The sequence below is a fragment of the Saimiri boliviensis genome, chromosome 11, assembly GCF_048565385.1.
Source record: "Saimiri boliviensis isolate mSaiBol1 chromosome 11, mSaiBol1.pri, whole genome shotgun sequence".
Taxonomy (NCBI): Eukaryota; Metazoa; Chordata; class Mammalia; order Primates; family Cebidae; genus Saimiri; species Saimiri boliviensis.
Genome location: NC_133459.1, coordinates 84889915 through 84905000, shown reverse-complemented (window position 1 = coordinate 84905000; position 15086 = coordinate 84889915). Strand labels below are relative to the sequence as shown.

The 15086-nt window shown below is 45.0% G+C and overlaps 1 protein-coding gene across 2 annotated transcripts in view; it reads right to left on the bottom strand.

Annotated features, from left to right (window-relative positions):
- LMO4 (LIM domain only 4) overlaps positions 1-8884 on the bottom strand; it is a 17147-nt gene extending 8263 nt beyond the window's left edge. Inside the window, exons 1-2 of one of the 2 annotated variants that reach the window (XM_003943264.4) lie at positions 8095-8884; positions 5073-5311 (exon numbers count right to left, since the gene is read on the bottom strand). In XM_003943264.4, the coding sequence (XP_003943313.1) occupies positions 5073-5308 (236 nt within the window). In that variant the 5' untranslated portion in view covers positions 5309-5311; positions 8095-8884. Of the gene's footprint in view, positions 1-5072; positions 5312-5508; positions 5664-8094 lie in introns of those variants that run through there. The other variant, XM_003943265.4, reaches the window with a different exon arrangement.
- Positions 8885-15086: the final 6202 nt, after the last annotated feature.

Sequence of the window (15086 nt, the reverse complement as noted above, 5' to 3'; positions counted from 1 at the left end):
TTCCTCTATCTTATTTTTTCCCAGGGCTGCTATCATAACCTTTCAGAGAACAATCAGCCACAAAATGGTGGGATTCCTAAAGTGCCAAAAATTACAGTTACAAAGTTCGAAAATGACTAAGATCTACCCAGGACTGATGTGCTTTTGAACACCATATCAATGGAGGTTAAGATGTTTCCATGCCTACAGCTTTAAGGCTACCTCAGGGAAGAACTCACAGGTCTACACACATTCTAATCCCCTTTTACCAGAGAGGAAGAGGAGTACCATTAGAATTCCACCCTTTTTCTGAAAAGTTGTGTGTGTGTGTGTTTTACAACGTTTCTGTGCGCTGGAGAGTTAATTATCTAACCGGGGGGACTGTCCAGGACAGTGTTTGATTTAAAAGGCTCGAGGCTTTAGGTGCTCAATTAAGTAGCTATCGGTCTCAGACTGGACTATAATGGGCTCTTTTCTCTTTAACTCAAGCAACGGGGAGATATACCCCAGGTCAGGCTAATTAAAGCCAGGGGAGTCTTTAATTGTGATGACAGAATCGGTTTCAGTTTCCTTTCTTTGGGTCCTCAGTCCAAGAAGGTCGTTAATATTTCAGCATTTGGGCAATGCAATCAAAAACAAACATCAAGAGGTTCCTTACATAGGGAAAAGGGAAAAGATGGGAAGAAATGCCACCAAACCACTGCACTTTAAAGGTGCTTTGTTCCTATTTGAACACCACCACCATGTAGTTTTATTCCTGTTTGCCCACTCAGCTCCAGCTCTCCTTGCTGGCAGTAAGAGATGGAGGGCAAATCATATTTTTAGTTTACTATCAATGCTTACCATCTTTCAGTAACTTCAATGACCAATAGGTGGGCTTATTTTCAATTGCATTATTACTTGAAGCAAAATACACGCAATATGAAGCGCTACCTGGCTGTGTTTTCTAAACTGCTTTTGGGCAAGGAGAGGTACGTTTCCTAAGAGTGTGGCTGAAAGGTATACATTTGTACCTGCAAGTAAATATCACCAACCTATCTGAGGAGAAAAATGCACATCCACAACTACTGATCCAGAAGCAATTGGTTTTCCAGCGGGTTCCTATATTTAATCTAAATTCTGCACCAGCTATATTAAATGTAACAAAGAAATGCAACCCAGAAATTATGCCTAGAGCCAAGTCCATTAAAGGTACTTCGGAATAACTAGAGACCAAGCACCTTAAAAGCACCAGAAGCTATTGATACTTAAGAGGGGGGTTGTGCATAATCGCAACTGCTGCATTAGAGAGGGGAGGGAGGGGAAAAAAAAAAAATCAGCCAAATTACGCTTGGTTAATTCAGAGTAACAGATCTGCCCCCAAGTGAATTGGAGGCCTTGAATTAATTCTGTTATGACAAATCAAGATAAACGTTCCCCCTAAATTGCATGCGATTTAATTAATTTTTGAGATCCTGGGTTTTTTTTTTTTTTTTTTTTTTTTTTCCTAGCTAATAGTTCACATGCTCCTGTGCTGTCATTGTGCTTGAGTGGGCAGACTTCAAAGTGATATTAAATAACCAACTATTAGATTTACCTAGCACGTCCTATTGGAAAAGTGCCATTTAATTACCTAGCCTGTTCAATTAAAGGGACAGCATTCTCTGAATATAGCAGCTTGCTGTTGATTACCAGGGAAATGAACTCGCTGTCTGGCGGCGCCTCCATTCCTAACGCCACCCCCTCCCCAAACACACCCTCCACCACCAACTACCAATTCTCCCCACCCTCGCCCCAGGCCCCCACCCCCGGCCGCGCCGCGCTCACTGCGGCTGCGGGCGCCACGTGAACCGCCCGAGCGGAGCCCACGGAAAGAAAGCGCGACCCGCCAGCCCTGCTCCCGCCCTGCGCTCGCCCCCTCGCGGGCCGAGGCCGCCCGCCGGCTGGGCGCTCTGACTGCGGCCTCGGGCGGCGCCGGCCCGGGTGCGGACGGCCCGGCGAGCGAGGGCCCGCCGACGACCGCCACCCGAGCTTCCGGCGCGTTTCCTCGCCCTCCCCGGACCTGGAGCCCCACCCGTCGGTCTCCGAACTTCCTCCTCTCGCTGCACTTTCCGCGCCACTCTTCGGGCCCGAGGTGGGGGTGGAGGAAAGAGGGTTTGAGGAGAGAGAGACGGAGTTTCCAAAGCTACTTGGGGCGCTTGGGTGGAGCTGAGGGGTCCGAAACCGGGGGTGGGGGAGGGGGAGGAGGCAGTCTTAGGACAAAGTGGGGGGGCACGCAGACGTTGGTCCCTTTAAGACCCACCCTCCCCCTCCGCTCTACAACCCCCGCTTCATCCTTTTCCCTCCCTCTCTTAGAGGCCAATTTTGTTAATTAAATGTTTTGTTTGCGACGCAGCTCTCATTCATTGCGGACACGTCATTCGGAGCAGATCTAAGCCAGAGACCAGATCTCATTAGATAAAGCCCATCAGAACTAAGAAAATGGAGGAGCCACTAATTAAAGCTTTTAATTGTGCGGATTCGCTGCAGCAAGGCAGCCGCTTTATCTGAAATCTTGGAGGGAGAGGAGGCAGAAGCCCAGCTCTGCCCAAAGACACTTGGCCGCCGAGGGGGAGGGGACTGGTGAAGGCGCCCCCTCTTGCAGCCCCCTCCCCCGCCCTCTGGCCGGCCTTTCCCGGCTCTCCCGCAGCTTTTTTAGCAAGTCCTTGTTTGTTTTCAAAAAACCACAATCTCAGAGTCAGACAGTTTAAAAGCCCCTCAGTAAATCGCTCCGTGGTCTCAGCCGGACACCTAGGGGTCCCCTTCACCTGGCGGCGCGCGAGCAGATTACTCCACTCATCAGCAGTGGTCCCTGCGGCATTGAAAGCTTCTCCAACAAGTGGACTTGAGGGAGATTGGGGAGGGGATAGCTGAGAGGAACAAGAACGTCTGCGCTTCCCCACTTTCCCACTCTTTGGGCATCTTGATGGGCTGACAGAAGGAACACTGAAGGAAGACTTCAGTAATCTCTTAAATTGGAGGGGAAGAGGGGCTCAGCTGCTGGTGAGCCCTGAGCGAAGTGTGAGGCCATCAATCTGGTACTGAGCTAGAACTCATCTCTCCTAGAGAAAGATCTAAGGTCCTCCGGGTAGCATCTAGTTAAAGAGGGAGCCTGGCTCCAGTTTCCAGATTCAGAGGGAAAAAAGGAAGTAAGAACGTTAGATCCGATTAATTAAGGCTCAGGGCTGGGCACACATCCTCCATTGCTCCATTAGGGCACACGAAAACACCAAAACGTCATTTACATTTGGCCCCAAGAATAGAGAAAGGCATGGACACAATTCCCAGGGAGCCACTTGCCTAACTTTGTCCTGGGGGAATACAAGTGGACCCATCTTCTTTTTAATTAGTTGTAATCAGAAGCGAGGGGTTTTTGGTTTTTATTTTTATTTTTTAAGGGACTTGGAGAAGAGATGAATATGTACCATTCACGGAATCTTAACTCAATTTTTCCACTTCAAACCACACTCCTTTTTTTTTTTTTTTTTTTTTACCACAGTTTTGCTTTCTATTTAATTACGATACTGTCAAAGCTCATGGCATTGCTTGGAAGGAGAACCAGAAAGCATTACCCATGTTCCCTCTGACTTTCCAACATTTACTTCTAAAAGAACACTTAGTGAAATTAATGCTGCCATCCTAATTTAAAAATAAAAGCCCTCTCCCTTCCTGTATTTCTTTTACTTGACTGATTGAGGATGCCAGCAGAGTGGACACAGGTTGCATTATCAAAATAACTAAATATCATTTTACTCCATCATCTTACACTAATGATATCACTGGGGTAAACATATCCACACTCAGCTCCTAACTGCACTGGGATATGCTGCAAATATTAGCCGCAGAGTAAGGCGAATCACAATGGAGCTATACTTTGAACAAAATGTCTCATCCATTGATTAACCCACACTGAAGAAGAAAATTGTGTACTAATCACTTAAAAGAAAAACGTTTAGGACAAATTTACATAGGATGAAATTCTGCTTAAAAGTGCGATTTTCTAGTATCAACTGTGTGCGTGTGGGTTTTTTTTTAATTACTGGATGTTGAAACAGAACACCTCTTAGAAGCATTCATGTGCATCAGTCTATCAAACCATTTACTCAAATTAAATGTGTAATCCTTCAAATGCCTCCTTTCAAATTAATGAGTTTAAGTAGCTTGAGTTCACCTGAAAAGATCCTATAGGCACCTGACCTCCTGAATGCTTCCCATTAATTGCACTGCAACTTGTTGGAAAAGACTGCTTACATGAACATATTAATGTTCCTATACATTGCTTTAAAATGCAAGATTAGTATAATTGTATAGCCTCTTTTTCTAAATCTCTTTTGGGGATCAAGGGCAGTGATACAAACACCACCACCACCAAAAAAACCCAAAACCTGAACATGCTTCAACTGAAAAAAACTGCAAATTCTACATCGCAAACCACACACTAACTGAATTATTGCAAGCCTACAGTATGAAGAGAGACATTACCACTAGGTTTTATTTCTTGGGTTTTTTTTTCTCTATAAGAAGAATTACAAGTCTTTAAACTGATGGGTAATTAGCATTTTTCACAAGGAGCACACAGAACCAATCAACAACTTTCCACTCAAAAAAGTTTAAAGATGCTTATGTAAATATCATAATAAGCCATCACCATAGACAAATCATTTCTCAAAAACTACACTTGTATTTTTAAATCAACCTTTGTCTCCGTGGGTTCCTACCGTGTTTTAAGAACGCAGCTTAACTCCCGCTTGAAATGTTTGCTTTTAGCTGAAAGTCCAGTTGAGGCGGACCACTTACAACTCTGGGACCAGAGGGTGCTCAACCTTTGCACATCTAATGGCCCAGTCCCACTAGATGGTCTTTGCTTAGTACGGTATCTGCCATTAATTTGACATCAGATATTGGAAGACTAACACATGCTTCCTGAACCCCTTAAATTCCGTCAACTAGAAGATTTTTGAGGTGAAGGCTGCAATGTATTCCCATAGGTGCCTACTCTTCCTCACAACCCTGTTGACCTTTGGCTTTGCCAGTGCTCTGCTCGCCCTTCTCCAGGAAAGGCAGCAAAGCCTTACCTAATGTAGTCATTTCTGCAAAGGATCATCCCGCTCTTGGTGTAACAGGACGTGCCGATGTCGCCCAGTTGCGCCTGGCAGCAGGAGCACTTGAGGCACCGGCTGTGCCAGTAGCTGTCCATGGCATAGAGCAGAAAGCGGTCCGCAATCTTGCCCCCGCAGCCTGCGCACCGCTTCCAGGAGAGGGAGCCGGCCGTCACCGGGGGCGGCTGCGAGCTGCTGCCCGGATTCACCATGGTCTGCAGAGGGCGGGAAGGGACAGGGAGGGAAAGACAAAACAGGGGCGATGCAAAAGTTAGTAATCGCCGGAGGAAGAGCAAGCCCATTCCCCTCCTCCCCCCAGAGCTGCTGGAAGGAAGCAGCAGGGCAAGGGCGGGAAGGAGGCTGAGAGGGAGAGGGAAGGAGGGAGGCTCGCCGGCAGCAGCCGCCTGTTTACTTTTCTCAAGCTTTGTTCTGGGGCCACGAGCTCCTCTCAACTTTCCTGCGCTTGCAGCCGCTGACAATTTCAGCTCCGGTACTGTCAAAACTCCGAGAGCAGGCTCTGCGGCGCGCTCCACCCCTCGCGGCGCCTCCTCCCAGCCCCCGCCTCCGCCCACTGCCCCCTCCTCCCCTCCTCCGCCGCCCGCCTCCAGCAAATGAGGGTCAAACCCACCCACCGCCGCGCCCGGCCCCTCCCCAGCCCCCGCCGAGCCCCGGGAGAGAGCCATGGGGAGTGGGGAGGCGGCGGCCCCGCCGGAGCCTCGTTCCCTCCCGGGCGCTGCCCTGGGAAGTGCAGCTGCAGTTCACAAGTTGGAAATAGTTCGGTTTTCCGAAAGAGAAGGAGGGAGGGACGAGCAGACGGGAGATGGAGAGCGTGGTGGTGGGAGGGAAGGCAAGGTGGCGGGAGGGGGGTGCAGTGTGTAAAGTTGCGAAACTGGTTTTTCGTATTTTAAGCAGCACCTTTCACATGCCATTGTGGTGACCGCCATCTCCCATTATTGTTCCAAATCTCATTTCATTTTGAAGATCAATGAGTGTTTTCTCTGGGTTTTCAGGACACAGGCAAGAATAATAGATCATTGAACTTTAGGATGCCTGTTAACTTCCTATACAAACACTCTCCACTTTGGTCTCACTAATCTGCCCTTGATCAGCAATTTAAATGCTAAAGCTTTGTTCCTCCAAAAGGGGGGTGGAGGGGGGGCAGTGTTACAGATAATGTGCGGGAAGGCACCATTAAGGGATGCACAAGTTAAATTCGAGTCTGTCCTGCCGTCACCAAAAACTGCTTTAAAAAAAAAAAATTCCCCACTCTTTCTAATGAATGCCACAAGAGATGCAACTGGGGTATAATATAGGAATCAATTTATAAAGCTTAGCCTAAACCGATTAATTTGTTGCCTTCAATCCCGAGTCCAATAAAGTCCTAGTGTTCCTCCAGTCACTTATTCTATAAAAAGATCAAGTTATTTACTGCCAATTAAGCAGCCTGTTTTGTCTTTGTCCTCAGTAAGCTGAGAGTGTGGGCTCCCCCTGAGGCTCCCGGCTATCTGCTCAAGACATTCAGCTGATACCTCAGAAGAAGGCGAAGTTTGCCTGTCCCCGGCCCAACTTGGCTGCTGCAAAAAAACGAGGAAGAGGGAACGAAACAAGGACTCCGGTTCCTTAAATAGGCCGATTTTAAACACATTTCCTCCGAAAGAGTCCCGGAACGTGTGTCCAGTGACCGCACAATAAACCAGAATAAGAACTGCACCAATTAAGCTGTAACAAAACCCTGAGACTTTGGAAACAGGACCACTCTAAAACCCATTAGCATTGCATTTATCCGAATGCATCATACCTTTATGTAAATTGATTTATCTGATGCATTTACTCGAGGAATTGCTTTTTGTTACAATTTCAGCCCTAACCCAAATGAATCTGCATTTCCTGCCCTAGGTCTTTAAACTGTTTCCCCCCCCAACCCCCCAACGTTTTAATCGCTCCGAATTCCTTTTTAGAAGGAGAGGGAGGGAGGAGATTCCAAGCTCTTCCCCGCCCCCATCCTTAGTGAGAGGTAAATATATATATATATATATATATATATATATATTTTTTTTTTTTTTTGAAAAGGAAACATTACACTGAGAAAAGCATCCAGTAACCCCATTAGCTAAAGCTCTTAAGGACAAGCAATACCTTAATGCTGATTAAATCTAAAAGAGATGAATCAAGAGGACTGACCAGAAACTGACTCCCCTGATAACTAAGGACGGGCCCTCATCAAGTTTCATTTAGAGTTGGAAAAAAAAAAAGAAAGCTTTTAAGTTAAATAGGCTTATACTCTAGTAATTACATAGCCAAGCAATTTAGGTCCTGGGATAGTCAGTGAAATAGAAAGCAGAACTGGCAGCTAGAGGCAAAATCTGCCCCCCTTTAACAACGTCTCTGGTGTTTTTTAATGGAGACCAAGGGAGGGACAAACGTAACGCTGGCAATTTGTAGTACAAAAATGGATGCTTAATTCATGTCTTGATTTTAATTAGGTGATTCACCGGATTTCTCCTGGATTGGAACAAAAGACTTATAAACCAAAAGGAATTTTTTAAAAAGAACCAGCAATACCGAGTCCTGCTCACTTAGATCCTTCCTGCCACTGTTTCAAAAATAGTGTTTACTAGAAGGGGGGGCATAGTGACTACTCCCACCCCCCCATACACTACTTCTCATACTGAAATCCTCATCTAAGTACCCCCTGCCTTTTCCTTAAGAACCAGAAATATCCCCACCCCCTCTAGGGTCCCCACCACCCCGTTTCCAAGAAGAGCCCTTTTGTAAGCAGGAACCGCTACAAAGCTGGCGGCCCCGGGCTGCCCTCCGCGCTAGCTTGCAGGCCGGCCTCGGTAGTTTCAGACTCGCGCTTTATCTAAGCCGACGTATTGTTTACTTGCAATTTGGGACGGTCAGGGTAAGGAAGCCAAAGAAAACAGCCCTCGCCCGAATCGGCCCCCTCCCTCCCTCTCCCCGCTCGCGGCCCGCGGCTCCCCAGCCGCCCCCTTACCTGCTTTTCCCCTATATTGCAATATTGCGAGAGGCGGCGGCGGCGAAATGCGAGCGAAGCCGCTCGGCTTCCAGGGAAGGGGCGCCTGGGCTGGCGGCGCTGGAGGGAGGGAGGGAGTTCTCGCAGAAGCAGGAAAGGGGAGGAGGGGGCTAAGGGCAGCTTTTTTTTTTTTTTTTTTTAAATCGCGTTGCTCTGGGGCGGGCTAGGGGCCCCCGCGTAAGTGGCAGGCGGCCGGGAGCAGAAGTGTCAGTCTCAGTCCTCGTCCTTCTCCTCCGCCTCCGGCAGCGCGCGAGCAGCTGCAGGAGCCCTCGGCCCGCGCGGCGCGGCTTCAGGCGCGGCGCAGCGGCAGCAACTGCTGCAATCGCTGCTGCAAGTTTGGCAATGTGGCTTCACTTTGTATATTCCCCCGCCCGGCGGCCTCCGCCCCCGCCCGCGCTCCTCCCGCTCCTCCTCCTCCGCCGCCGCCTTCCTCCCTCCCGCGCGCTCGCCCGCTCGCTCCGGGCAGGCAGCGGCGGCTTGACTGAGCTCCCTGCACCTCCGGCCCGGAGCAGCCGCAGACACAACAGCCCCGGGAGCGGCGGCGGACGGTGCGGAGGCCGGTGGGCGGGCACGCCCAGGAGTCGGGGCTGCGGCCGGCCGGGCCCGGAGCGCTGGAGCCTGCGCCGCTGCCGGGGCTGTTGCCGGGGCTGCTGCTGCCCGGCTCGGAGGCGGCGGCGGCGGCGGCGGCTCTGGCCTCTAGCCGGCTCGCTCGCTCCCTCCGCGGCTCTTACACATGTGTTACTGACAGAGCAAAATCCCAACTACTCCCCGGCTCTGCCGCCGACGTCAGCGACCCTCAGCCACTGGGCGGCCGGATTGTTCAGGCGGAATAATAAAACCTGCCAATCCGGGGAAGGACAAAGGGATGACTGAAACGAGACTCGGGGGGCGGGGGAGAGAGCGAGGCGGCGGAGCGGGCCGACCGAGGAGCAGGGAAGGGCCCGAATCAGGTGGGGAGGAGTGACCCGGGTGCCTGGCGCCGGGGGCCCGCTGGGGCTGCCCTTCGCGACCCGGGATCCGGAGCCGAGATGCGAGGGGGCCGCACCTGCCTTCTCAGCGCTCGGGGACCCTGAGGACCCGCGCCCGCTTGCCCCTCGGGGACTGCTGTCCCCTGGATCCGAGAGGGCACCCTTAGGAAACTTCTCATCTTTCTCAGAAATGGGTCTCTTCCTGTTTGGGAAGATAAGTCCTGCGTCTTAGAGCAGTGGACTTCTGTCCCCCACATGCACACGCACACCCACAATACAGAAGAGGATTTTTGTTGTTTCTTTCATTCACGACATTGGAGATTGGTGAACCGTAGTGGAAGCTTAGTTAACAAGGTAGAAAGATAAGGGAAGTAATAGTTGCTAGCTAAATACTTCCTACTTACCCTCCCTCATCCCCCCATTTACCCGAGTATAAAAGTGCCTAGGAGACATTTCATAGGTCCTTGTCAATTGGTAGTGATGTAGGAGCACGGTCCTTATTTTAAAAGTTGACGAAAACTTCAAGGAGAAAGACTTGCCCGACCACCCTCCTCACTGTGGAGGATGAGAGGTGGAAATTCTCATAGCCCCCCCAAAGCAATGGAAGTAATTGCAAGATTCGTAATCTCACAGCCTCCGGAGAGTAAAAAATGTCACCTCTACTATAAATCAGGTTTTGAGGAATGCTTTTAGGGTGCTAGCCTGAGAGTCTTTTTCCAAGGCCGAAGCACAACCTAGATGCTTGAATTACCTAGGCATTCGACTTTACTCTGCCAAGTATGTTTAATAAATCTCCAAACTGAGGCTAATATTAGGCCTGATTATTGTTAGTAAGTTCCAGAGAGATTTTTCTGGTGGAAATTATCATGAAAGTGCAAAGCCCTTCTGCTAAGTATCATTAAGTAAAACCAGCCTTGTGGGACAAGTTTTCGTATTGTGTTACACACAGTACTGCTAGATTGAGGAAAGAAACCTGAAGGAGAATCTGGTGAGACAATGCAGATGTTGAACATCTATGGTTTTAGTGTCTATATGGGGGATTTCTGTCTTTCAAACCGTCAAAACGAATAAGGCTGCATAAGAAAGAATAATTATTGCCCATACAATCAGGTAGAGGGCATTTTAAATATTAATTCAAATACTCATTTTTTAATTCTATCTTCTTAAAATTAAATGAATTAATTTTATTGATTTGTATTTAAAATTGCAGTGTTATGATCAATTCACCTTGTGTGCATTTAAAAAAACATTTTAAAATAGTAATTAAAATATCCTACACAGAAAACAGCTGCAGATGGGCATGATTAATTAAGGACCAACTTAGAAAAGATGTAATGCTGCTTGAAGGTTAGTCAAGAAAACTCAAACCAAATGAGGAAAGGAACCCCATAAACAAATAATACATTTGAATTCCCTGGTTCATTTTCAATTTGTTAATAATTTATAATAAAACGGGATGACACAAGATATTAGATATCAATTAAGATATACAATTAAGTTAAGACTTGTTATGTGCAAGTACATTTCCTTCTCTGGGCCTTACTTTTCTCATGTACAAATCAGAAAATTAAGCCAAATGGTCTTTAGTTTGCCTTTTTGAAAATGATTTTCTTAGATAGAACACATAATGCATAGATGTGTAATGACCTGTGGTACTTTTCAGTATTTTTCCTGTACTATATACGCTAAAATGAAATCTTAATTCCTGAAGGGAATGTGAGAAATTTAACCAGACACGTGTTGAGCCATCACTGAGTGATTATCCAAAGGATCCCAGTAGTTGTTTGTGGAAGGAAGGAAAGTGAGATGGCTAAAACTTTGAATACAGAGCTCTAGGCTACAAGGGCCTACATTTTAGGAGGTGGTTTTAGTGCTTCAGCTCTAATTCTGTGTGGAGTGAGGTCTTTAAATATGTCCTGGTAGATTAGAGTAGGTGGGAGTGTATTACCAAAGAGCTTTATTTGCTGATGTGTGGTTATAGAAATACAAAAGCGATAATGGCTAACAGTCTCTCTCTTCTGAGAGGTAGGGAGTAAAATACATTCGCTGTAATCAAAATTCAGGTGTACTTTAACCACAGCGCCACCTCTCGGTAGTCTTTATTTCTGCATTCTTTGCGTTTAGCAGTCCTTTCTCATCCTGATTTGTGGTCTGAAAGTGCCTGGTTGAGTGGGTAGCAATGTCAATCTTTTATTTCCACTGATGCGAGACACAAAAACCGTGTAAACACACACAAATTCATTATGGATAAAGAAATTCTGTATTTGGGTATTCTTCAAATATTAAAAACAGTGCATAAAGTGATATTCCTGGTATAAAGTAAAATTGTCTAACTCAAAGTAATGTTATATTGTGCCCCCACAGTTCAAGAAACCTCTGCTGATATTACACATTAGTCATTCAGCCTACTCATCTGCAATGAGATATGAGTATGAGGCTTTGAAAAGAAAGATACATGTAAATGGTTTCTTTCTTGAATCCTAATTAAATGTGGGAACCATATTGATCCTAGATCAAGCCCCCATTTTCTCCACTTGCCCCAAAATTCTTTGTTCATAGTTTCCTTTCTCGTTTATGTCCTTCAATCATAATCACTCTTTTCTCCAAGTGACAGTTCTCTAAGAGTCTCCTCTGGACAGCCAGAGGTTCTCCACAGACCTGTGTAGCCTTTAATGTCTGGGGAAAGTCTAGACTATTTGATGCTGATGTGACCTCCAAGACAACACACCCCAGCTCTCTCTCAGGAAAAAATATTCTGTCCTTTTAATGTCAATGCAAAACCGTTTTTGAAGAAAGTCTTTTTAGGAAGGAAATTTTTTTAAAAATCTGCTCACCTTTACCTTTATTGCTGTCATCACAGAGATCCCTTGATATTGAAAGTTTCCTCCAACGTGAATACAAAAAGCTTGAGTCTAGGACAACAATTCCAAAGTGTAAAGGGTGTGGAGCGAAAAGGGAACAGTAGTTACCAACAGACAGAACCCAAGGAAGAGGAAGGGCAGGTTAGGTCCTGGAACAGTTTTTTTGTGGTGGGGAGTATGGCACAGTAAGTAGAGTCAGGGACCTGCTGCTTCATTTAAGGAATTTACAGCCACAGTGGCCCCATACCTGTAATCCCAGCACTTTGGGAGGCTGAGGCAGGCGAGTCCCTTGAGTTCAAGACCATCCTGGGCACCATGGCAAAACTCCATCTCCACTAAAAATGCAAAACTTCAGCTGGGTGTGATGACATGTGCCCGGAGTCCCAGCTGCTCGGGAGGCTGAGGTGGGAGGATTACCTGAGCCCTGGAAGCTGAGGCTGCAGTGAGCTGTGATTGTGTCACTGCACTCTAGCCTGGGCAGTGGGAGAAAGACCCTGCCTCAAGGGGAAAAATAAATAAATAAATAAAATAAAATAAAATAAAGAAAAAAAAAAGGAGGAGAACTCAACATCCTGAAAAGCCTATATTTCAAAGAACCACATCTTGGCTTTAAAATCGATGTTTAATAATACTTTGATTTTACTGACTGCCTTTTTAGTCTTTCTGAAAATTCTTTATAAATATCTCACTAAATGTTTCATATGATAGATGTTTCTAATAGTTGCCTTATTAGAACATTTTTATTTGTTTTTTGTTAAAGCAATCCAGATGATGTTTGTAAGTATCCCACCAAATTATGTTAATCGGTATTAACTACTATTTTTAAGGTAATATATAAGCATAGGGAAGAAGTTGATATTATGGCAATAAAATAACAGATCACTGAGGAAAAGGAAACAGCATTGACATTGTGATTGGAAATATAATTTAAGACGTAGATTTTGATTTTAATTATTCTATTTGATTGAGGCATTTGAAACTCCTGGAGTTGATGGAAAGGTGAGAAAGATAATAGGAAGGAAGAAAACACCTCTGAGACCCAGCATTTTGCCTGATTTAGCAAGACCACTTGAAAATAGTGTCATGAATGACTCATTGTCTTGATACAGTTTATTACCGTAGCAGCAGGACATTACAAATCCCCCACATTTGCCTCAGAACTATCAGCAAATCTTTTTTTTTTAGACACAGTCTCCCTCTGTCTCCAGGCTAGAGAGCAGTGGTGCAATCTCAGCTCACTGCAACCTACCTCCACCTCCTGGGTTCAAATGATTCTCCTGCCTCAGCCTCTCAAGTAGCTGGGACTACAAGCACACACCACCATGCCCAGCTAATTTTTGTATTTTTAGTAGAAACAGGATTTCACCATTGTTGTCCAGAATGGTCTCGATCTCCTGACCTCGTGATCCACTCACTTCGGCCTCCCAAAGTGCTGGGATTACAGGCGTGAGCCACCACACCTGGCCATGTTAGTGTCAGTTTTAATTCTAGTACTGATCTAATTAAGCTTTTTCTCTGTGTGAATTTGTAATAAGATGTATTTCAAAGTACAACATTGGTTTCTATTTGTTCACCAAAAAAAGATGATGAAAATATAACATTTATGTTATGATAACATAACATCACTATTCATCCAATTGTAATGAATGACCCTGTTGGAATTAGGGAAGTACAATCCATAGCTGTCCTTGGACTTGAAAAGCACACATTTCTACTCTATATAGAGCCATAAATTTTTTAGAATAAAAAGAACAACCAGATATGGATTTTTTTAAATAATAAAATTGAATAACTCAATTGACCAAAATGTGTTCCCTCCACACAGAGGTACACATTATAACGTCATCATTTATATTTCTCAACATAAATCAAATTTCATAATAAAATTGTTTTTGATGAATCACCACTTCTTTTCCAGCTTCCAAACATTCTGACAGAGAAAGCAAATTTGTCAATTTCTCTGTGTGATAAGAAATCACTGAAAATATATTTAAGACCTTTAGTCTAAGATAATAATTTTTTTTGGAAGTTTCGTTTAAAAGGAAAACATTCAAGTGAAGCCATTTTCAAATTTGGAGAAATAACTGAAGAATAAAATAGACTTTCTTTTCAGCATTTTTTTCAGTGCCATCTGCTATACTCTGACAATAAGGCCAGGAGAAGTCATTACAGAACAATACTCTGGAAACAATTTGCTTCAAAAAAGAAGGAAAACTTAAACAACACTACCTTCATACATGTTTGTTCTAATTATAGTGTTAAAACACCCCAGCATTGTCCCCAGATGCCTCTCTCTGTCCTCTTTTTATTGCTTTTCTCCACTGAGATAACATTTAACACTGCATTGAAATTCCTACTTACTGCTTGTGTCCAGTAGTAAATCCTAGCACATTATTAGAATATCTGCCTGTTATCAGCTCAGTCAGGGAATGAATTATTGACTATAACTCATTGCTGGGAAGACTACGTATGACACTCCAGTGAAGTTCTGATAATTTCTAGAAGTCATGGTAATTTATGGAAGGGGGTTTTGATTGATCTCCACCACCTATTTTGCACCTATCAGTAAATAGGACATATATTGATGGCCTACTTGAACTCCATTAACAATATGGGGGAATTCACGATTTAACCATTTCTCTTTTTTCTAGTATGATTTCTATTAAAACGGTCACTTAGTTTCTACTAATTTTCATCTGTGTGGTTTATTCCTGAGAGGGAGGAATCACATATCTCAACTACTGAATACATAACATCACTATTCTAATAATGATTTAGATGGAGTCCTCATTTGTAGTTATACCAGCCTCTGCCTTTTGGAAAGAAAGCCCTGGTATCATTGGAACAGATGGAGGTGGAGCAGAACAAATACTGAAAGATTTTAAAAGGTCTCTTTGAGTGCTGTAATACAGCTGATAGAATAAAAGAGAATTTTTTGAATTAATGGATAGTATGCCAGTTAGTTATTTGGAAAAAAGTTTATAGTGTGTTTTGATATAAAATGTACAAATATTATTTAATATGATATAACTGTCCCTTTAAAGTTCATTTGCCAGAACATTAAATAACCATCACCACCAATCTCAACTCTCTTAATTTTAGGCTGATTTTCCTCCTGTCTCAT